This window comes from Salvelinus namaycush, chromosome 8 (assembly GCF_016432855.1).
Source record: "Salvelinus namaycush isolate Seneca chromosome 8, SaNama_1.0, whole genome shotgun sequence".
NCBI lineage: Eukaryota > Metazoa > Chordata > Actinopteri > Salmoniformes > Salmonidae > Salvelinus > Salvelinus namaycush.
In genome coordinates, this window is record NC_052314.1 from 4,001,649 (window position 1) to 4,024,573 (window position 22,925).

Below are 22,925 nucleotides of genomic sequence, written 5' to 3' on the forward strand. Positions count from 1 at the left end.
CACTACACTATGAACTTAGGGCACTGATGATTCCACACTACACTATGAACTAGGGCACTGATTATTCCACCTACACTATGAACTAGGGCCTGATGATTCCACACTACACTATTAACTAGGCACTGATGATTCCACACTACACTATTACTAGGCACTGATGATTCCACACTACACTATTAACTAGGCACTGATGATTCCACACTACACTATTAACTAGGGCACTGATTATTCCACACTACTACTAGGGCACTGATGATTCCACACTACCTATGAACTAGGGCACTGATGATTCCACACTACGACTAGGCACTGATGATTCCACACTACGAACTTGGCACTGATGATTCCACACTTGACTAGGGCACTGATGATTCCACACTACACTATGAACTAGGGCACTGATGATTCCAGTATTGCTACACTTATTCCATGGCAACAAAATAAAACACGAAGCAAACTGTTTGGTGCTTTAAAAACCTGCTGGGTGTAAAATATGGAAAATAAATACATGTGACTCTGGATGACAGACATTATGTTTGTTTCCAACATCAGGGCTGTTTTTCCAGCATAATGATGTTTGTTTCCAACATCAGGGCTGTTTTCCATCATAATGATGTTTGTTCCATCATAATGATGTTTGATTCCATCATGATGAGTTTGTTTCCAACATAATGATGTTTGTTTCCAACATCAGGGCTGTTTTCCAACATAATGATGTTTGTTTCCAACATCAGGGCTGTTTTCCATCATAATGATGTTTGTTTCCAACATCAGGGCTGTTTTCCATCATAATGATGTTTGTTTCCAACATCAGGCTGTTTTCCATCATAATGATGTTTGTTTCCAACATCAGGCTGTTTTCCATCATAATGATGTTTGTTTCCAACATCAGGGCTGTTTTCCAACATAATGATGGTTTGTTCCAACATCCAGGGCTGTTTTCCATCTAAATGATGTTTGTTTCCAACATCAGGGCTGTTTCTCCAACATAATGATGTTTGTTTCCCACCATAATGATGTCTTGTTTCCAACATCAGGGCCGTTGTTCCAACATAATGATGTTTGTTTCCAACATAAATGATGTTTGTTTCCAACATATGATGTTTGGTTTTCCAATCAGTCATGATGTTTGTTTCCAACATCAGGGCCGTTTTCTCAACATATGATGTGTTTGTTTCCAACATAATGATGTTTGTTTCCAACATAATGATGTTTGTTTCCATCATGATGATGTTTGTTTCCAACATCAGGGCTGTTTTCCAACATAATGATGTTTGTTTCCAACATCAGGGCTGTTTTCCAACATAATGATGTTTGTTTCCAACATCAGGGCTGTTTTTCCACATAATGATGTTTGTTTCCATCATAATGATGTTTGATTCCATCATGATGATGTTTGTTTCCAACATAATGATGTTTGTTTCCAACATCAGGGCTGTTTTCCAACATAATGATGTTTGTTTCCAACATCAGGGCTGTTTTCCATCATAATGATGTTTGTTTCCAACATCAGGGCTGTTTTTCCATCATAATGATGTTTGTTTCCAACATCAGGGCTGTTTTCCATCATAATGATGTTTGTTTCCAACATAATGATGTTTGTTTCCAACATCAGGGCTGTTTTCCATCATAATGATGTTTGTTTCCAACATCAGGGCCGTTTTCCAACATAATGATGTTTGTTTTCCATCATAATGATGTTTGTTTTCCATCATAATGATGTTTGTTTCCATCATGATGATGTTTGTTTCCAACATCAGGGCTGTTTTCCAACATAATGATGTTTGTTTCCAACATCAGGGCTGTTTTTCCAACATAATGATGTTTGTTTCCAACATCAGGGCTGTTTTCCATCATGATGATGTTTGTTTCCCACATCAGGGCTGTTTTCCATCATAATGATGTTTGTTTCCAACATCAGGGCTGTTTTCCAACATAATGATGTTTGTTTCCAACATCAGGGCTGTTTTTCCATCATAATGATGTTTGTTTCCAACATCAGGGCTGTTTTCCATCATAATGATGTTTGTTTCCAACATCAGGGCTGTTTTCCATCATAATGATGTTTGTTTCCAACATCAGGGCTGTTTTCCATCATAATGATGTTTGTTTCCAACATCAGGGCTGTTTTCCATCATAATGATGTTTGTTTCCAACATCAGGGCTGTTTTCCATCATAATGATGTTTGTTTCCAACATCAGGGCTGTTTTCCATCATAATGATGTTTGTTTCCAACATCAGGGCTGTTTTCCATCATAATGATGTTTGTTTCCAACATCAGGGCTGTTTTCCATCATAATGATGTTTGTTTCCATCATAATGATGTTTGTTTCCAACATCAGGGCTGTTTTCCATCATAATGATGTTTGTTTCCATCATAATGATGTTTGTTTCCATCATAATGATGTTTGTTTCCAACATCAGGGCTGTTTTCCATCATAATGATGTTTGTTTCCATCATAATGATGTTTGTTTCCAACATCAGGGCTGTTTTCCATCATAATGATGTTTGTTTCCAACATCAGGGCTGTTTTCCATCATAATGATGTTTGTTTCCAACATCAGGGCTGTTTTCCATCATAATGATGTTTGTTTCCATCATAATGATGTTTGTTTCCATCATAATGATGTTTGTTTCCAACATAATGATGTTTGTTTCCATCATAATGATGTTTGTTTCCAACATAATGATGTTTGTTTCCATCATAATGATGTTTGTTTCCAACATAATGATGTTTGTTTCCATCATAATGATGTTTGTTTCCAACATCAGGGCTGTTTTCCAACATAATGATGTTTGTTTCCAACATCAGGGCTGTTTTCCAACATAATGATGTTTGTTTCCAACATCAGGGCTGTTTTCCAACATAATGATGTTTGTTTCCATCATAATGATGTTTGATTCCATCATGATGATGTTTGTTTCCAACATAATGATGTTTGTTTCCAACATCAGGGCTGTTTTCCAACATAATGATGTTTGTTTCCAACATCAGGGCTGTTTTCCATCATAATGATGTTTGTTTCCAACATCAGGGCTGTTTTCCATCATAATGATGTTTGTTTCCAACATCAGGGCTGTTTTCCATCATAATGATGTTTGTTTCCAACATAATGATGTTTGTTTCCAACATCAGGGCTGTTTTCCATCATAATGATGTTTGTTTCCAACATCAGGGCTGTTTTCCATCATAATGATGTTTGTTTTCCATCATAATGATGTTTGTTTTCCATCATAATGATGTTTGTTTCCATCATGATGATGTTTGTTTCCAACATCAGGGCTGTTTTCCAACATAATGATGTTTGTTTCCAACATCAGGGCTGTTTTCCATCATGATGATGTTTGTTTCCCACATCAGGGCTGTTTTCCATCATAATGATGTTTGTTTCCAACATCAGGGCTGTTTTCCATCATAATGATGTTTGTTTCCAACATCAGGGCTGTTTTCCATCATAATGATGTTTGTTTCCAACATCAGGGCTGTTTTCCATCATAATGATGTTTGTTTCCAACATCAGGGCTGTTTTCCATCATAATGATGTTTGTTTCCAACATCAGGGCTGTTTTCCATCATAATGATGTTTGTTTCCAACATCAGGGCTGTTTTCCATCATAATGATGTTTGTTTCCAACATCAGGGCTGTTTTCCATCATAATGATGTTTGTTTCCAACATCAGGGCTGTTTTCCATCATAATGATGTTTGTTTCCAACATCAGGGCTGTTTTCCATCATAATGATGTTTGTTTCCAACATCAGGGCTGTTTCCATCATAATGATGTTTGTTTCCAACATAATGATGTTTGTTTCCAACATCAGGGCTGTTTTCCATCATAATGATGTTTGTTTCCATCATAATGATGTTTGTTTCCATCATAATGATGTTTGTTTCCAACATCAGGGCTGTTTTCCATCATAATGATGTTTGTTTCCATCATAATGATGTTTGTTTCCAACATCAGGGCTGTTTTCCATCATAATGATGTTTGTTTCCAACATCAGGGCTGTTTTCCATCATAATGATGTTTGTTTCCAACATCAGGGCTGTTTTCCATCATAATGATGTTTGTTTCCATCATAATGATGTTTGTTTCCAACATAATGATGTTTGTTTCCAACATCAGGGCTGTTTTCCATCATAATGATGTTTGTTTCCAACATCAGGGCTGTTTTCCATCATAATGATGTTTGTTTCCAACATAATGATGTTTGTTTCCAACATCAGGGCTGTTTTCCATCATAATGATGTTTGTTTCCATCATAATGATGTTTGTTTCCAACATCAGGGCTGTTTTCCATCATAATGATGTTTGTTTCCAACATCAGGGCTGTTTTCCAACATAATGATGTTTGTTTCCAACATCAGGGCTGTTTTCCATCATAATGATGTTTGTTTCCAACATCAGGGCTGTTTTCCATCATAATGATGTTTGTTTCCATCATAATGATGTTTGTTTCCAACATCAGGGCAGTTTTCCTAAAGAAGGTAAATCAGCTTTGTGTTTTCTTGCCACGTCACTAACGAGTTTTGTCCCGGCCCTACTAGGAAATATCAAGGGCCAGTTTCCCGCACACAGATTAGCCTAAAACTAGTCCTGGACTAAGAAACATGCTCAATGAAAAGTCTCCATTCAAAGTGCTCTTTAGTCCAGGACTAGATTGAACCTGTGTCCAGGAAACTGTCCCTGAGAGTGTTAAACTGCATTATGAAGTGGTCTGGTCTCCTTACCATAGATTCTTGTTGACGGGGATGAAGCCTTCATTCAGTGAACATTTGGTCAGAGTGGCTGATATGATTCCCTGGAAAGATAAACATTTAGATACGTCACGCTACCAAGGAAAATACAGGCACGGTGAACGCAGAAATACTATGCTGCTATGTCTCTGTGTTGTCATATGAGTCTGATAAAAGATGCAATAGACCAAGGCTGTGTGATAGACCAAGGCTACATACCAAGGCTTATGCGACAGACCAAGGCCTACGCGACAGACCAAGGCCTACGCGACAGACCAAGGCTGTGCGACAGACCAAGGCCTACGCGACAGACCAAGACTTACGCGACAGACCAAGGTTATATACCAAAAGCTAATACAGTAATGACAAACAGCAATGTGATCGTCTCACCAGAACCAGGCTCCATATGAGGAACCGGGCCATTATACTGGAATGCTGATCCTTGTAGTGGAGGAGGATCTTTCCTGCCTGGATACAGATATCAGGGACAAAAACAGACCCTCAAAGTTAATCCCATTTATTACATTAGACTGATCCATTCAGTTAGGATGAGCAGAAACATGTAACTCCACGTCTGCAAATTACACACGTCGCTCTAGTAGTGTAGAAACAGAACAACTGGAAAGGAATATGTGAGAGAAACACAGATTAGTTTGGATGCAGAGAAGGAGTGTTGAGAGACACAGAGAGACCGAGACAGAGAGAGAAACAGAGACACCGAGACACAGAGAGAGAAACAGAGACAGACAGACACAGAGAGAGACACAGAGACAGACAGACACAGAGAGAGACACAGAGAGAGAAACAGAGACAGAGACACCGAGACACAGAGAGAGAAACAGAGACAGAGACACCGAGACACAGAGAGAGAAACAGAGACAGAGACACCGAGACACAGAGAGAGAAACAGAGACAGACCGAGACACAGAGAGAGAAACAGAGACAGACCGAGACACAGAGAGAGAAACAGAGACAGACAGACACAGAGAGACCGAGACACAGAGAGAGAAACAGAGACAGAGAGACCGAGACACAGAGAGAGAAACAGAGACAGAGAGACACAGAGAGACCGAGACACAGAGAGAGAAACAGAGACCAGACACAGAGAGACCAGACACAGAGAGACCAGACACAGAGAGACCAGACACAGAGAGACCAGACACAGAGAGACACAGAGAGACCAGACACAGAGAGACCAGACACAGAGAGACCAGACACAGAGAGACCAGACACAGAGAGAGAAACAGAGACAGACAGACACAGAGAGACCGAGACACAGAGAGAGAAACAGAGACCGTAAGAAAGAGACAAGAGAGACTGCGACAGAGCGAGATCGTGAATGATAATTCCAGTGACCTGTAGTCCCAGGAAAGCCATGAAGACAGAGTTGATGCTGCCAAGGACTCCCTCTGGATCAAAGGGCATGTGAGACTTGTAGATCACCTGAAGAACGAACACGCCACTTTACGAACCAGAAAACACACCTGCAGAAAGTCTTTTTCTCTTTGTTGCCTGAAAGAAGTCGGCGTTTAACTCACCCGTGAGGAAGGTGTTTGGTAGATGTGGTTCTCTCCCAGTAACCAGCGGTCTACATATCCAGCTGCTCCCCCAGTGCAGTTTGGGTACTGGCCCATGTCCCCAATACCACCTGGGCCCAAATAACCACTGAGGAGAGAGAAGATGATGGTTAGTGGATGATTTGAGTCAGGTGTTAGTTATCTCCTGCTTCCTGTCACCTCCGGCCACCCTCAGACTCATGGACATGGATTAAATCATATATGAACTGTTTTTTGTCCGTCAAAAGTACAACTCAAGTCAACTATTGTCAGATGAGTTGCATATGTAAAAAGTCAGACCATTTTTTGGTGTGGGGGAGGGGTGGCGGGGGAATCATCTCCGTTGTCATTCATCCTGTGACGGATCCATTGAAACAGTGTTGTCTCAATGTGTTCACGGCCATAGTCTTCCCCCGTAACTCACCTTGGGCAGTCAGGAACAGGGAGCAGGAAGGTGAGACAGAGCCACACGGTTTCCAAGACGACCACACACAGCCAGGCTGGCCAGTAGAGCAGGAACTCACGAGCAGAGTACCACCAAGCATCCTGGGTAAAAAATAAAAAAAATAACACCAAAACAAAACAACCGTTTTGGTCACTATGGAAACAACACCGACCAGCAGACAGCTCAACATTAACACCAAGTGAAATGGAAATGGGGTGGATTCTGTCTGAAAACAATCTCTTCAGTACATCTAGAACGGTCCATGTCACAGTTAGCTGATGTTGAGTGTCAGAAGATGGTTATGTGACAATGAGTACGGTTACATACACACTAATAATTAGATATTAAACTGATAATGGCAGCAGGGTTGATTATGTAATAGTCATGTAAAACATCTTACTCTGCTCATCTTAAATCAGCGTAAAAAAAGGTAATAATCGAAGTAAACCTCCGTCTGGTTTTCTGATCTTTAAAACGATTAGGACATGTGAACAGCTTAAAGAGGCGTTCCAGAGGTGTATTTGATCTGAGCATGTGCCAGCATCCGCCGAGCGAACCTCCCCGTTACGTGCGAGAGAGTTCAGAACTACTTAAAATATGCATCTTAGAAATAGTTCTCACATATAAAGTTTGTGTCCAAACTCAGAATCAAATACGATTCACAAAAATAATAACATGGTCGCTGTGGTAGAATGTTCATTTTTATTGGTGATTTTCTGCGTTTATCAAAGTCCCATCAGGTAGCCTGATTTTAGATGTGTCCATGTAAACAGGATTATCAGGGAAATCATTCTTCTTGCTAAGCATGTAAACGTTTTAAACTAACTATTATACTGATCTGACTGTAACCGTCTGTACTCAATGTGAGCGTTACAGCATATATTTGGAGATACATTTTGACATGACATTATTGTGACATATATTAGATTAGACGTGTAATAACATGGCTATAAGGCTGGTCTGACCACGGGGACGCGGTTATAAGGCTGGTCTGACCACGGGGACGTGGTTATAAGGCTGGTCTGACCACGGGGACGCGGTTATAAGGCTGGTCTGACCACGGGGACGTGGTTATAAGGCTGGTCTGACCACGGGGACGCGGTTATAAGGCTGGTCTGACCACGGGGACGTGGTTATAAGGCTGGTCTGACCACGGGGACGTGGTTATAAGGCTGGTCTGACCACGGGGACGTGGTTATAAGGCTGGTCTGACCACGGGGACGTGGTTATAACGCTGGTCTGACCACGGGGACGTGGTTATAAGGCTGGTCTGACCACGGGGACGTGGTTATAAGGCTGGTCTGACCACGGGGACGCGGTTATAAGGCTGGTCTGACCACGGGGACGCGGTTATAAGGCTGGTCTGACCACGGGGACGCGGTTATAAGGCTGGTCTGACCACGGGGACGCGGTTATAAGGCTGGTCTGACCACGGGGGCGCGGTTATAAGGCTGGTCTGACCACGGGGGCGCGGTTATAAGGCTGGTCTGACCACGGGGGCGCGGTTATAAGGCTGGTCTGACCACGGGGGCGCGGTTATAAGGCTGGTCTGACCACGGGGGCGCGGTTATAAGGCTGGTCTGACCACGGGGGCGCGGTTATAAGGCTGGTCTGACCACGGGGGACGCGGTTATAAGGCTGGTCTGACCACGGGGACGCGGTTATAAGGCTGGTCTGACCACGGGGACGTGGTTATAAGGCTGGTCTGACCACGGGGACGTGGTTATAAGGCTGGTCTGACCACGGGGACGTGGTTATAAGGCTGGTCTGACCACGGGGACGTGGTTATAAGGCTGGTCTGACCACGGGGACGTGGTTATAAGGCTGGTCTGACCACGGGGACGTGGTTATAAGGCTGGTCTGACCACGGGGACGTGGTTATAAGGCTGGTCTGACCACGGGGACGTGGTTATAAGGCTGGTCTGACCACGGGGACGTGGTTATAAGGCTGGTCTGACCACGGGGGCGTGGTTATAAGGCTGGTCTGACCACGGGGGCGTGGTTATAAGGCTGGTCTGACCACGGGGACGTGGTTATAAGGCTGGTCTGACCACGGGGACGTGGTTATAAGGCTGGTCTGACCACGGGGACGTGGTTATAAGGCTGGTCTGACCACGGGGGCGTGGTTATAAGGCTGGTCTGACCACGGGGACGTGGTTATAAGGCTGGTCTGACCACGGGGACGTGGTTATAAGGCTGGTCTGACCACGGGGACGTGGTTATACGGCTGGTCTGACCACGGGGACGTGGTTATACGGCTGGTCTGACCACGGGGACGCGGTTATACGGCTGGTCTGACCACGGGGACGCGGTTATAAGGCTGGTCTGACCACGGGGACGGGGTTATAAGGCTGGTCTGACCACGGGGACGTGGTTATACGGCTGGTCTGACCACGGGGACGTGGTTATAAGGCTGGTCTGACCACGGGGACGTGGTTATAAGGCTGGTCTGACCACGGGGACGCGGTTATAAGGCTGGTCTGACCACGGGGACGTGGTTATAAGGCTGGTCTGACCACGGGGACGTGGTTATACGGCTGGTCTGACCACGGGGACGTGGTTATAAGGCTGGTCTGACCACGGGGACGTGGTTATAAGGCTGGTCTGACCACGGGGACGCGGTTATAAGGCTGGTCTGACCACGGGGACGTGGTTATACGGCTGGTCTGACCACGGGGACGTGGTTATAAGGCTGGTCTGACCACGGGGACGTGGTTATAAGGCTGGTCTGACCACGGGGACGTGGTTATAAGGCTGGTCTGACCACGGGGACGTGGTTATAAGGCTGGTCTGACCACGGGGACGCGGTTATAAGGCTGGTCTGACCACGGGGACGCGGTTATAAGGCTGGTCTGACCACGGGGGCGTGGTTATAAGGCTGGTCTGACCACGGGGGCGCGGTTATAAGGCTGGTCTGACCACGGGGACGCGGTTATAAGGCTGGTCTGACCACGGGGACGCGGTTATAAGGCTGGTCTGACCACGGGGACGCGGTTATAAGGCTGGTCTGACCACGGGGACGCGGTTATAAGGCTGGTCTGACCACGGGGACGCGGTTATAAGGCTGGTCTGACCACGGGGGCGTGGTTATAAGGCTGGTCTGACCACGGGGGCGTGGTTATAAGGCTGGTCTGACCACGGGGGCGTGGTTATAAGGCTGGTCTGACCACGGGGGCGTGGTTATAAGGCTGGTCTGACCACGGGGGCGTGGTTATAAGGCTGGTCTGACCACGGGGACGCGGTTATAAGGCTGGTCTGACCACGGGGACGCGGTTATAAGGCTGGTCTGACCACGGGGACGCGGTTATAAGGCTGGTCTGACCACGGGGACGCGGTTATAAGGCTGGTCTGACCACGGGGACGTGGTTATAAGGCTGGTCTGACCACGGGGACGTGGTTATAAGGCTGGTCTGACCACGGGGGCGTGGTTATAAGGCTGGTCTGACCACGGGGACGCGGTTATAAGGCTGGTTGACCACGGGGACGCGGTTATAAGGCTGGTTGACCACGGGGACGTGGTTATAAGGCTGGTCTGACCACGGGGACGCGGTTATAAGGCTGGTCTGACCACGGGGGCGCGGTTATAAGGCTGGTCTGACCACGGGGGCGCGGTTATAAGGCTGGTCTGACCACGGGGGCGTGGTTATAAGGCTGGTCTGACCACGGGGACGTGGTTAGAAGGCTGGTCTGACCACGGGGGCGTGGTTATAAGGCTGGTCTGACCCTGGGGACGTGGTTATAAGGCTGTTCTGACCACGGGTAGGTTGTCCAGGTGGTTTCTCACCACACACAGATCCAGACATGGTTATTACATGATTACTTGTGTTATAACAGTATAATAACAGTTTATTTACAGCGGTCCTGTTCATTCTACATGTAGTTCTATCAGTATAATGAGATGTATTCTGACCACAGGAAGGTTGTCCAGGCTGTTCCAGGCCACACAGAGGTCCAGAGAGGTCACCACCAGATAGGAGAAGGCCAGACGCTGAAGCACGCCAGGGATACGCAGGGAGTCCCATGATACTGTAGTACACACACACACACACACACACGTACAGACACACACACAAATTAGAAGAGTGAAACATTGTAAAGGAGTGAGCACGTGTGTGTGTGTCTGTACGTACGTGTGTGTGTGTACATGTGTGTGTGTCTGTACGTGTGTATGTGTGGCTGTGCGCGTCTGTGTGTGCGCCTGTACGTGTGTGTGCGTCTGTACGTGTGTGTGCGTCTGTACGTGTGTGTGCACTGACGTGGTCCCTGGCAGTAGTTGGGGTTGATGATGAGGAGTCCTATGAGGAAGAGCTGAACACTCCTCCAGACTGCCTTGGTGAAGAGAGAGAAACGTGACAAACCACACCGCAGGGCTGAGCTGACAGACAGGGATATAGACGTGCCCATGATGAACACAAACCTGAGAGAGAGAGAGAGAGAGAGAGAGAGAGACACAGAGAGAGAGAGAGAGAGAGAGAGAGAGAGAGAGAGAGAGAGAGACAGAGAGAGAGAGAGAGACACAGAGAGAGACAGAGACTTCACTAGAGGCACACAGTTTCCTCCTATGGAGCAAAGTTACATTTCCTCAATAAAAAGCCAATACATTTTGTCCTTAAATACTAAATATATAAACTGATATTACCAGGGGAAGACCAAATCAGCAACTGTGAGTCCTGTGAAGAGAGGATATCGTCATGGTAACAATGCAGTCATCTAACTTCAGTCTCATTTTTCCTGAACATATTGTTGGATCTCCAGAACCTGATAAAAAACCACTAGAAGTGTGTACGTAATATTTTCCTATTCTGAACGAACGGTGGACTCACCGTTCCAGCTCTCGTGTCTGAAGAACCAGTACCTCCCTCCTCCGTAGTTGACAAACACCATGATGACCAGGGACAACCCTCTGAAAGTGTCCAGGGATCGGAGCCTCCGGCTGGGGGTGGCGGGGGTGGGGAGTATGGTGTCTGTGGCCGTCTCCACCGTCCTGCCGGGAAACCCCAGCTCCTAGGAGAAAAGAGGAGAGGAAGTCAAAAGGTGTTAGTGTTGGGCTGGAACAAAAGCCTGCATACCCTGTATAGTATTATCTCTCCAGGACCAAGGGTATTGAACAATGCTTTAGGAGCATAGTTCAGCCACGTTGAGAAGAAAATATAACAACTGTAGCGCCCCCCCCCCCCCCCCCCCGGTCAACTGTAGCGCTCCCCCCCCCCCCGGTCAACTGTAGCGACCCCCCCCCCCCCCCCGATCAACTGTAGCGCCCCCCCCCCCCCCCCGATCAACTGTAGCGACTCCCCCCCCGGTCAACTGTAGCGGCCCCCCCCCGGTCAACTGTAGCGCCCCCCCCCCCCCCCGATCAACTGTAGCGGCCCCCCTGATCAACAGTAGTGACCCCAGTTCTAGAACTAAGTCTGGATGAACACCACAGAGACTCACTGAGTTGATAAGCCTCTCAGTTTCCATGGAGTTGCCCAATCGGAACATCAGATTCTTCACCACGTCCAGCCTGTACCATACAAGACATAACCAATCGATTAGGAGAAGCCTCTGATCATCTCTCCACGAAAAATGCAAATGGAAGGCTCAAGACAATGGGATGACATACGGTAACATAGTAAATGGAAACGTGTGTTTATGTTATGTAAAATAATCCAAACCTACCCCATGACTGTGCCTCCAACAGCAGACAGTAGAGCCAGTCCCGTGAACAACAGAAAGGCCACCATGATGGCTTTAAGGACAGAAAGGCATTTCATTGTTCAAAATTATGGTTTCACAGCACTAACATAAAAGTGCGTGTGTGCGCGTGTGAGAGAGAGAGTGTGAGAGAGAGAGAGAGAGTGTGTGAGTGAGTGTGTGTGTGTGAGAGAGAGAGAGTGTGTGAGTATATGTGTGTGAGTGTGTGTGTGTGTGTGTGTGTGTGTGTGTGTGTGTGTGTGTGTGTGTGTGTGTGTGTGTGTGAGTGTGTGTGTGTGTGTGTGAGAGAGAGAGAGTGTGTGAGTGTGTGTGTGTGTGTGTGTGGGAGAGAGTGTGTGTGTCCTCACGCAGGTAGCTGTTGACCGGTTCTGTGTCAGTGATCATGGAACAGTTGACCACTGATGAGTCATTCAGGTTCTTGACCCACAGAGAGTAGTTACCATGCTCCCAGAAGTGGAAATGAACCCTGGGGAGGAGACAGGAAACTACTACCAGTGAGTGTACTTCCTGTAGAAATACAATGCATTTGCTAGATATTATATCTCATTGAATTATACCCTACAGTCCAAAATCCAACTGTAGACACTGAGGTCCAATACTTTCAGATCTATAATAAAGGTGTATGTCCCAAACGGTATCCTTCTCCCTATATAGTGCACTACTTTAGTAGAGCCCTGGTCACTAGTAGTTCACTATGTAGGGAATAGGGCTCTGGTCACTAGTAGTTCACTATATAGGGAATAGGGCTGGACATAGGGCCAGGGTTGGTTAGTAGTGGTAATGTTGATAGGTGGTTCCTTACTTACGTGCAGAGTTCCAGGCTGATGGTGGTGTGTGTGTGTGTGTGTGTGTGTGTGTGTGTGTGTGTGTGTGTGTGTGTGTGTGTGTGTGTACTTACTTGCAGAGTTCCAGGCTGACGAGGCTGCTGTTGAACTGCAGGGTGATGCCATGCTGTGTGCCCACGGTGAAGTCCACTGAGCTGGGTATGCCTGGTCCAGGGCCTGCTGGCACCACACCCAGGGGCTGGTACACACACTGGAGCACAGGGGAAATATGACGACAACAGTGTGTGTGTGAGTGTGAGTGTGAGTGTGTGTGTGTGTGATACAGCAGTAAAGGTCAGTCTTACCTGATAGCAGTGGTCTGATAGCCAGCTCACGACCATCTCAGCATCCAGCTCATTGTTGACAGTGAGAGAGGCCTCGTCCATCTTTACTACTGCAGCCTTATGCCGAGGGTGGCATACTGGGGAACACACACACAGAGAGAGACAGAGAGAGAGAGAAAGAGAGATTGACACACACCCACACAGAGAGAAAGCGAGTGAAACGCAGATCTGATAAGAATAGTTACACACAGTCTTTGATGAACAGTGGCGTAAATAGAGGCTTATATTTAAGCTGAGACACACACACGTCTAGTCTAGATAGAACGTGTACAATGGTCCATCAGTGTAGGCCTACACTGCAGTAGCTGCTTAGTGACTACTACTCTCCTCGTTGTTGACAACCGTTAACCTCGAATAAAAAACTCCTGCTGTATAGACTATCCTTCAAACGTTATTGTCCTCATTTGGCATGCACAGTACTTACCACGAAGTCAGCCTCTAACCAATGTGTGATCGGTAGCTAGCTAGCCAAGACTAGCCGCAAGTCAACAGCCCTCGCCTTCAGACTGCTGCTAGTTACTGAATCACAATAGAGGGAGGGAGGCATGACGTTATGGCTGTCACACTCCCGATATCATGTGATTTATTAATCCGCTTCTCCTCGAAGTGAAAAAATAAATAGCCCCGAGGAGCCGGGAAGTTTAAACGTTGCTGTGATATAGGGCGGTTAGCTAAACCAGCGTTTTTTCAGTGGCTGACAATGGCCTAGGTAACGTTAACCACACACTATTGTAGATGATAGGAGATTTCCAAGTTAGCATTAGCTACAGCACACAATACGTGGCTAGCTAGCTACCGTTGTCACTACCACGTCTGTCGCTTCTTACGACCAAACGAGGAAATGAAACCACCACATTTAGTAATTTCAATCATTTGTGGCATAAAGTTTCAGACAAAGAGTGAGTTTTCATATTGTTTAACTCTCTAGCGAACGTTTAACTAACCTTAGCCCTGGGAGTTTTTTTTTTAAACCAGCACAGATGGATTTAATTAACTATTCATAATTTTACTTACAGGGGACTTCTGCCACGCAAATGGCAACCAGCAAAGCAATCACTGCTAGGAAAAACACCTTGTAATGCTTTTCTGGTTGTACCATGTTGATGTTTTTCTCCCTTCCCTCCCAGTCCCCACCGACCGACTATGTGCCTTTGCGTTTTGTCTTTATTTTGCCTCTTTCCATAACACTTCCGATCCCACCTTGTTTTGTTTTTTTACATGCTAGTGAGAGCGAGGAGGGTCAAAGTACGATTACACAACGGTGCTGCACGTGAATCAACTCGTGATGAGTGCGAATCTGTGCGATTTCCAGTAGCGGTGTGTGTGTGTGTAAAATCACTGGGGAAGCCATGTCTATGGTTCTGCTTTGTGTGTGTGTGTGTGTGTGTGTGTGTGTGTGTGTTCGTGCAAGTTGAAACTCATGTTGACTCACCCTACTTGTAGAGAAAAGCAAATGTCATCCTCCTCTCTTTCATGTTGATGAAATGGTCTATCCCTCTGTCATACAGTACCCGCTTTTATTTTTTTGTTGTCCTAGTGTAACCGATCTGAAATGGCTAGCTAGTTAGCGGTGGTGCGCGCCAATAGCGTTTCAATCGGTGACGTCACTCGCTCTGAGACCTTGAAGTAATTGTTCCCCTTGCTCTGCAAGGGCCGCGGCTTTTGTGGAGCGATGGGTAACGATGCTTCGAGGGTGGCTGTTGTCGATGTGTGCAGAGAGTCCCTGGTTCGAGCCGGGAAGTAGCATAACTTCCATCCAGTCCATGGGCAACGTTAGCTAGTTACCAATACCCTTCTACATCTATCTACATATTTAACTTCCATCCTCTCAGGCCAGGGGCACAACAACGTATGAATTAATGGTTGGATCAGAATCGTCATTATAATCATTAGCCAGTATGGATAATTAAGTAAAAATACAAATTGTATCTGAGCAAGAGAGGAGTTGCCATATTTATCCAATAAAGCATTTTCCCATAATGGTAGCTTGTAATGACGAAATAAGAAGCAAAATTCGGTTTTCGATCAAAATAATAATTATTACCAGCAAATGTGACATAATAAAGGAATTTGAATATGTCGCAAGATAAAATAAGATTTGCCTTTATTAAACTCGCCAGATCATTTTCCATCAATGGATGTCCATTAAACTCGTTTGACTGCTATGATTGTAAATAAATCCCTTTTGCGCATGTGCATAACTACAGATCAATCCGACGGGAGAGTTTGAGTGATGAAAGTTGTACAGAGGAACTAGAAATCTCTGAACAAGAAACACTTGGACGAACTTTAAAAATGTTTTTGTCTATCTTCTGGCAATTGTGCGTTAGTAGGCAATATGTGCCAGATGTGAAGAATACAAACTTTTATAAATGGTATATTTTGTAAGATTGACTTTTCTTTTCAATAGGTATATGTTCCGGACTAAAATCTGGGTTTATGGATTGTAGGCTAATGCAACTTTGCCATGGTTTGCTTAGCTAGACGCAGGTAGACTATAGCGCCTGATAGGCCTACATCTCATTTCAGATAGTAGCCCAGGCAAAATGAAGGCAAGATGTAAACTGAACTATTTAGCAGCACGGTTAGTTCAAATTGACAGACTTTAAAATGGCCGTTAATAATTGCATAGTAACACAAGGCTACAACAACAATACACTGACGTCATATGCTATTATTTTTAAATCGGGTTTGCCAGCTCCAGGTTGGCTAAACTATGGGGCACAAATGTCCCCATTTCAACATATTTACAGTAGCCTACAATGGCATATATATGAATAGGCTACTTGATGACAACGTATGCAAATGTTACATTCTCTACATTTAATGTCAGTTTCATTGTGGACCTTTTTCCCATAAAACAGAAGCACAGAGGGCGTTCCATAACTTCCATTTAAAAATTGTCCACTTGTACAGCGCTCCAGACCCAATAACTGAGTATGTGTAAAACCCTTTGCTTGATACAGTTTTCCTTAAAAGTAAAGTCGACATGAGAATGCAGTTTAAACCACCTCTGACCAAATGTAACTAGTTCGCTATAGTGCTAGTGCGCCTAAAGTCACAGTTATTTATTGATACGCATCAGTTATAGCACATACTTTGATATGTTTTATTGAAAAATGGTTAGAAATATGTGTGAAGTTATCACAACGTGCGCGCATGCTGCTATGGCTCATTCACTCACGTGACTCAGCTGCCTGCTGCAGTGCTCTCTCCACACACATATATACACACACACACACACACGGACCTCCCCACCACTCACTCAGCAACAGCCTGCCTCACTGGCTGATAGTCAGCCGCAGCAAGTCACAGTGAAATATATCTATCTTTTTTTTTTCCCCCAAGAGAAATGCCATTGCGGCGGATGTGTAAAATAGAAGTAGCCCAAAAACCCGCGACCAATACATTTCCACCCGCGACATCGTATTCAAAGTAGCAACATTTCTGGAAACCGGCTGACATGGCAATCTTGCTTTTCGTAACTCTGCTAGTCCGGATGGAACGCACCTACACAATCAAGGATTAGCTGTCGACTACCGATCAATCGAACTAAGAGCGGAAGTCGGAGAATGCACGATGACAAGAAGCTCGCTTGATATTAAAGAAACAAAAGCCCCAAATAGCTATCGCATAAGTGTTCCAACAGAACGGTTAATACACGTGTGTTTCTAGTAAATGTTTAAATATTTGTTCATCCAAAAGAGGGGATTAGACATTTGAAGAAAAAAAGGTAACCAGAAAAAATCAAGCTAGCTAAATTAGCTGAAATGCTAGCAAACCCAAAAAGCTGTCTGACTAGCTAGCTAGCTTTTTTATATAGCAACTAGGAAGCTAAAACACATCTTTCAGTTTTATTTTTTGTCACTCATAAGATGTGATGTCACCTAGATGTACTGGCAGAAGTGTCAGACAACTTACTAGCTAGGTATCAGAGTAACAACTTGACAAGTGTGATACCATTATTAGCTACGTAAACCTAGCTACCTAACGTTATGTGAAATGTGTGAACGCCATAAAAAGCTGTATGGTATGTGAACACCCAAACTAGGTCTGAACCATTGACTTCAATAAATAATAGTTTGCTCGTTGTTCAGCCCATATATTTACTGAGAAGTGTAACAACTTTGTGCTTGTTTATGTTTACTAACTTTATTTGTTTGTGTTGACTTCAGCTGGATTTAGTCTTTGAGGAGCTAACAATGCCGCTATATGTTGACTTAGAGGATGGACCCAACCCTGACAGTGTGTTGCCTTCAGGTATATTTTTGTCTTTCTGTAGCTAGCGTCTAACGTTGTACTGTTGTGGTGTATCAGGATGGACCCAGCCTTGTTGAGAGAGCGGGAGCTCTTTAAGAAGAGGGCTCTCTCTCAGCCCACGGTCGAGAAGAGACCTGCAGCCTCCGAGTCGGGCGGTTCCAAGAAGAAGAAGTCCAAAGCTGACAAGGAGGCCTCCGGGTCCAAACATGGCGCAGGTAAGACCAGGGGTGTATTCATTACGCCGATCCTGTTGCGAAACATTGAGTCTGTTGCAAAAAGTTTCCATTTACTCCAAATAGAAAACATTTAGCAAAAAAAATATAGTTTAAATTAGACAAATTAAGGTAGGTCCCTCCCTGTTTCGTTTGCCCGGTTTGCTTCCATTTTGTTCTTAAATGGTAAACGGTTTCCGCTGCAAGAATTAATACACCCCAGAAGGGCTCTACAACCTGGGGTGTATTCATTAGTATAAACTGTAGTAAAAGGTTTTGCAACAGAAAAACGAAAACAAGCACTTCTTATTGGACAAATGTAGGTGTGTCCCTTCCTCCCCCATTTCAGCATTTTTACTTCCATTTGGTTCCTACTAGTGAGTACATACCTTTATATTTGGGTCATGTTCATTAGGCCCCAGATTGAACAAATCTGACTGAAATGGGGAGGGATTACCTAAACTTACCTGTCAAATAAGAAACGCTTGTTTTCGTTTTCCGTTGTAAAACATTTTTGCTATGGTGTGCCCCAATTAATACAGTCTTGAAATCTATTATACTGCTGGTTGTGTGTCACATCGGTAGCCTGGGTACCTGCTTGCTTCTACATTCCACAATGAAAATGTTATTTTCTACAAACATGTTTAAATGGCTTATTTTGTTTTTCTTCGTTGACCACAAACACTCATTGTACACTTTAATAAGCTTCATTTCAACATCAGTACTTTTGAAATGAGACCAGACAGTTTGTTTTTCTTACGTGATAATTGTTTATTCGTCATCATCATCATTTTAGGCAAGTGAAATAATACCTTGTGCTCAATGCAAGTAGATTATTTTATTTACATTGGTGTGTGTACAGGTGCCCCCCCCCCCCCCCCCCCCCCCCCTTCAAGAGAGAGTAGTATCATGGCCACTTGGCTGTGGTTTAAAATATGTTGGTGAGTGGTGACATTATCACAGGCAACATGTTGATTACATCATTACTACACAGCAAGTTGTGAACAGTTTTTTAGTCAAATGGATGAGGACTTCACTACAAAGGCAGTCAAAGCATTAGGGCATTGAATAAAAACAATCTGTAAATTACATTAAAACGTGGGGCTTCTTCTGTTGTAGCTGGATCTTTTGTTGACATCTTTAAAGTAACTGTCCAGTGAAAACAGAATATTAACTTTAAAAGTGAGCTGAACTCGTATTTGTGGTCAAATCATAAATTGGAGCAAAAAAACACTTAAAAAAAAAAAACCCCACCTCAAACGTGGATCTCAAACAGACCATTTAAAAAAATGCTTGTTATTTCCTCATATAGGATGAGGTCATCATCCTGAGCAGGATGAGATGGCCAATCAGCGGTCTGCTCCATTCATATGTTTAATAACCAGTACACGCCCACACCATTCCAACACACAAAAGCTGCTTTTTAACATAATTTTTTTGGGGGGTGGACAGGGGACTTTCATAGAAATCTGGAAACACTACGACAGTTACTTTAATTTTTGGTCGTCTTGGTCTTTGACTTTGGGTGACTTTCTTGCTCTGTAGGGTCCTAGAGGGTTGGCTATCATTGTGGATCTCCTCTGTGTCTTTAGCTGTCTCGAATGGTATGTCTTGTACTTAACATGTGGTGATGGGATGAAGATGCAGGCTAGGCTTTAACATCCGTCGAATAATAGACTTGTCAAAACCCTGGACTTGGCAAAGGAGAGCTCTTCTTCTCTCCTGCCTTCCCTGCTGACGTGCTTTGAATAGATAACACCACCATTCCCCACACACACACACACACACAATCTCACACATACGAAGGTGCAGTCTCACTGTTCTACAACTGTGAGCACACAGCACAGTCAGTCTCGGGTTCAGATTCAGGGTCAACGGTCATGACCTAACTTCCTGCTTGGCCCTGGTCACTGTGGCAACGACCCCTTAACCCCCCTTACACCACCTCGGTTTGTGACCCCGTGGGACTGTGGATCTTGTCCACCATGTTCTGGAAGGGTCCTTCCTCTTCCATCAGGTCACGATGGGTCTTCCCCTGCATGAGAAGGAAAACCGTAGTTTAGACAGACCTGTTATTGTACGATGTTGACAGCATGGAAACAATAGAGAAACATGTGTTTAGGTTAGACCTAGTCTGTACAATGTGTTTAGGTTAGACCTAGTCTGTACAATGTGTTTAGGTTAGACCTAGTCTGTACAATGTGTTTAGGTTAGACCTAGTCTGTACAATGTGTTTAGGTTAGACCTAGTCTGTACAATGTGTTTAGGTTAGACCTAGTCTGTACAATGTGTTTAGGTTAGACCTAGTCTGTACAATGTGTTTAGGTTAGACCTAGTCTGTACAATGGGTTTAGGTTAGACCTAGTCTGTACAATGGGTTTAGGTTAGACCTAGTCTGTACAATGGGTTTAGGTTAGACCTAGTCTGTACAATGGGTTTAGGTTAGACCTAGTCTGTACAATGGGTTTAGGTTAGACCTAGTCTGTACAATGGGTTTAGGTTAGACCTAGTCTGTACAATGGGTTTAGGTTAGACCTAGTCTGTACAATGGGTTTAGGTTAGACCTAGTCTGTACAATGTGTTTAGGTTAGACCTAGTCTGTACAATGTGTTTAGGTTAGACCTAGTCTGTACAATGGGTTTAGGTTAGACCTAGTCTGTACAATGGGTTTAGGTTAGACCTAGTCTGTACAATGGGTTTAGGTTAGACCTAGTCTGTACAATGGGTTTAGGTTAGACCTAGTCTGTACAATGGGTTTAGGTTAGATCCAGGTTATACAATGGGTTTAGGTTAGATCCAGGATATACAATGGGTTTAGGTTAGATCCAGGATATACAATGGGTTTAGGTTAGATCCAGGATATACAATGGGTTTAGGGTTAGATCCAGGATATACAATGGGTTTAGGGTTAGATCCAGGTTATACAATGGGTTTAGGTTAGATCCAGGTTATACAATGGGTTTAGGTTAGATCCAGGTTATACAATGGGTTTAGGTTAGATCCAGGTTATACAATGGGTTTAGGTTAGATCCAGGTTTTACAATGCGAACAGCTTGCAGCCTATTGCTTTCATATGAACAATGGCACAAGACATGGGCGTGCCCGCTGGTGATTGGTTGGTAAAGATGCTGTTCCACTCACACATCCTGGAAAGGTTGTGTGAAACAGAAACAAAGTTGACTAGACACTATATCAACATGACAGCTTCAAGTTAGTGCTGTTTTGTTGTTGTTGTTGTCAGCCATTTAAAAACTATACTGACAGAGTGGTTTATGTCCCAGAGCTCCTCTTACCTCGGCCCAGAAGAATTACACTTCAGCAAATTATACAAGAAGAGTAAAGCGAACAGGCCTGGTCTCACCCTGGAACAGCTGACTGAACAGTATAGTAACAGGCCTAGTCTCACCCTGGAACAGCTGAATGAACAGTATAGTAACAGGCCTGGTCTCACCCTGGAACAGCTGAATGAACAGTATAGTAACAGGCCTGGTCTCACCCTGGAACAGCTGAATGAACAGTATAGTAACAGGCCTGGTCTCACCCTGGAACAGCTGAATGAACAGTATAGTAACAGGCCTGGTCTCACCCTGGAACAGCTGAATGAACAGTATAGTAACAGGCCTGGTCTCACCCTGGAACAGCTGAATGAACAGTATAGTAACAGGCCTAGTCTCACCCTGGAACAGCTGAATGAACAGTATAGTAACAGGCCTGGTCTCACCCTGGAACAGCTGAATGAACAGTATAGTAACAGGCCTGGTCTCACCCTGGAACAGCTGAATGAACAGTATAGTAACAGGCCTAGTCTCACCTTGGAACAGCTGAATGAACAGTATAGTAACAGGCCTGGTCTCACCCTGGAACAGCTGAATGAACAGTATAGTAACAGGCCTGGTCTCACCCTGGAACAGCTGAATGAACAGTATAGTAACAGGCCTGGTCTCACCCTGGAACAGCTGAATGAACAGTATAGTAACAGGCCTGGTCTCACCCTGGAACAGCTGAATGAACAGTATAGTAACAGGCCTGGTCTCACCCTGGAACAGCTGAATGAACAGTATAGTAACAGGCCTGGTCTCACCCTGGAACAGCTGACGGAACAGTATAGTAACAGGCCTGGTCTCACCTTGGAACAGCTGAATGAACAGTATAGTAACAGGCCTAGTCTCACCCTGGAACAGCTGAATGAACAGTATAGTAACAGGCCTAGTCTCACCCTGGAACAGCTGAATGAACAGTATAGTAACAGGCCTAGTCTCACCTTGACACAGCAGCCACAGTCCAGCAGCTCGTAGAGGAAGGCCAGGGCTGCCAGGGAGACTACTGTGAGGATGAAGAGGAGGAGGATGACGAAGCACGCTATGTTCCAGCCGTCGTGGAACGGGTACACCTCTTGAACCTGCAGGGAGACCTGGGACAGGGGGGCGGCGTCAGGGAGCCACGGGAGAGAGGTGGTGTTGAGAGGGTCCATGTTGTTGTTTGACCTGGGAGAGAAATGATAGAGGAAGTCCGGGTTGGTTCTGGTCCTGGAGAGGTTTGAGAGGGCTGCTGGTGTTAACAGTCCATGGGCGGTAGAGAGATGGAGAGATGGAGAGAGAGAGAGAGAGAGAGATGGAGAGAGAGAGAGAGGGAGAGAGAGAGAGAGAGAGAGAGGGAGAGAGAGAGAGAGAGAGAGAGAGAGAGAGAGAGAGAGAGAGAGAGAGAGAGAGAGAGAGAGAGAGAGAGAGAGAGAGAGAGAGAGAGAGAGAGAGAGAGAGAGAGAGAGAGAGAGAGAGAGAGAGAGAGAGAGAGAGAGAGAGAGAGAGAGAGAGAGAGAGAGAGAGAGAGAGAGAGAGAGAGAGAGAGAGAGAG

General features: G+C 45.0%; 2 protein-coding genes across 3 annotated transcripts; both read right to left on the bottom strand.

Annotated features, from left to right (window-relative positions):
• Positions 1 to 4,729: 4,729 nt before the first annotated feature.
• Positions 4,730 to 14,818, bottom strand: LOC120051719 (heparan-alpha-glucosaminide N-acetyltransferase-like). 2 transcript variants are annotated; one of them, XM_038998604.1, is made up of 15 exons: positions 14,617 to 14,818; positions 13,564 to 13,679; positions 13,333 to 13,469; positions 12,782 to 12,900; positions 12,399 to 12,468; positions 12,174 to 12,243; positions 11,564 to 11,744; positions 11,380 to 11,410; positions 10,997 to 11,157; positions 10,651 to 10,766; positions 6,720 to 6,841; positions 6,278 to 6,404; positions 6,096 to 6,182; positions 5,130 to 5,207; positions 4,730 to 4,804 (listed from the first exon to the last, which is right to left on the bottom strand). In XM_038998604.1, the coding sequence occupies exons 1-15, from the start codon at positions 14,699 to 14,701 to the stop codon at positions 4,730 to 4,732; spliced, it is 1,575 nt and encodes a 524-aa protein (XP_038854532.1). In that variant the 5' UTR covers positions 14,702 to 14,818. The 2 variants fall into 2 exon arrangements, with proteins under 2 accessions (XP_038854532.1, XP_038854533.1); XM_038998605.1 differs by lacking the exon at positions 14,617 to 14,818 and adding an exon at positions 14,027 to 14,133.
• A 4,705-nt stretch (positions 14,819 to 19,523) lies between these two features.
• smim18 (small integral membrane protein 18) lies at positions 19,524 to 22,636 on the bottom strand. The gene is made up of 2 exons (XM_038998606.1): positions 22,336 to 22,636; positions 19,524 to 20,109 (listed from the first exon to the last, which is right to left on the bottom strand). The coding sequence occupies exons 1-2, from the start codon at positions 22,543 to 22,545 to the stop codon at positions 20,011 to 20,013; spliced, it is 309 nt and encodes a 102-aa protein (XP_038854534.1). The 5' UTR covers positions 22,546 to 22,636; the 3' UTR covers positions 19,524 to 20,010.
• Positions 22,637 to 22,925: the final 289 nt, after the last annotated feature.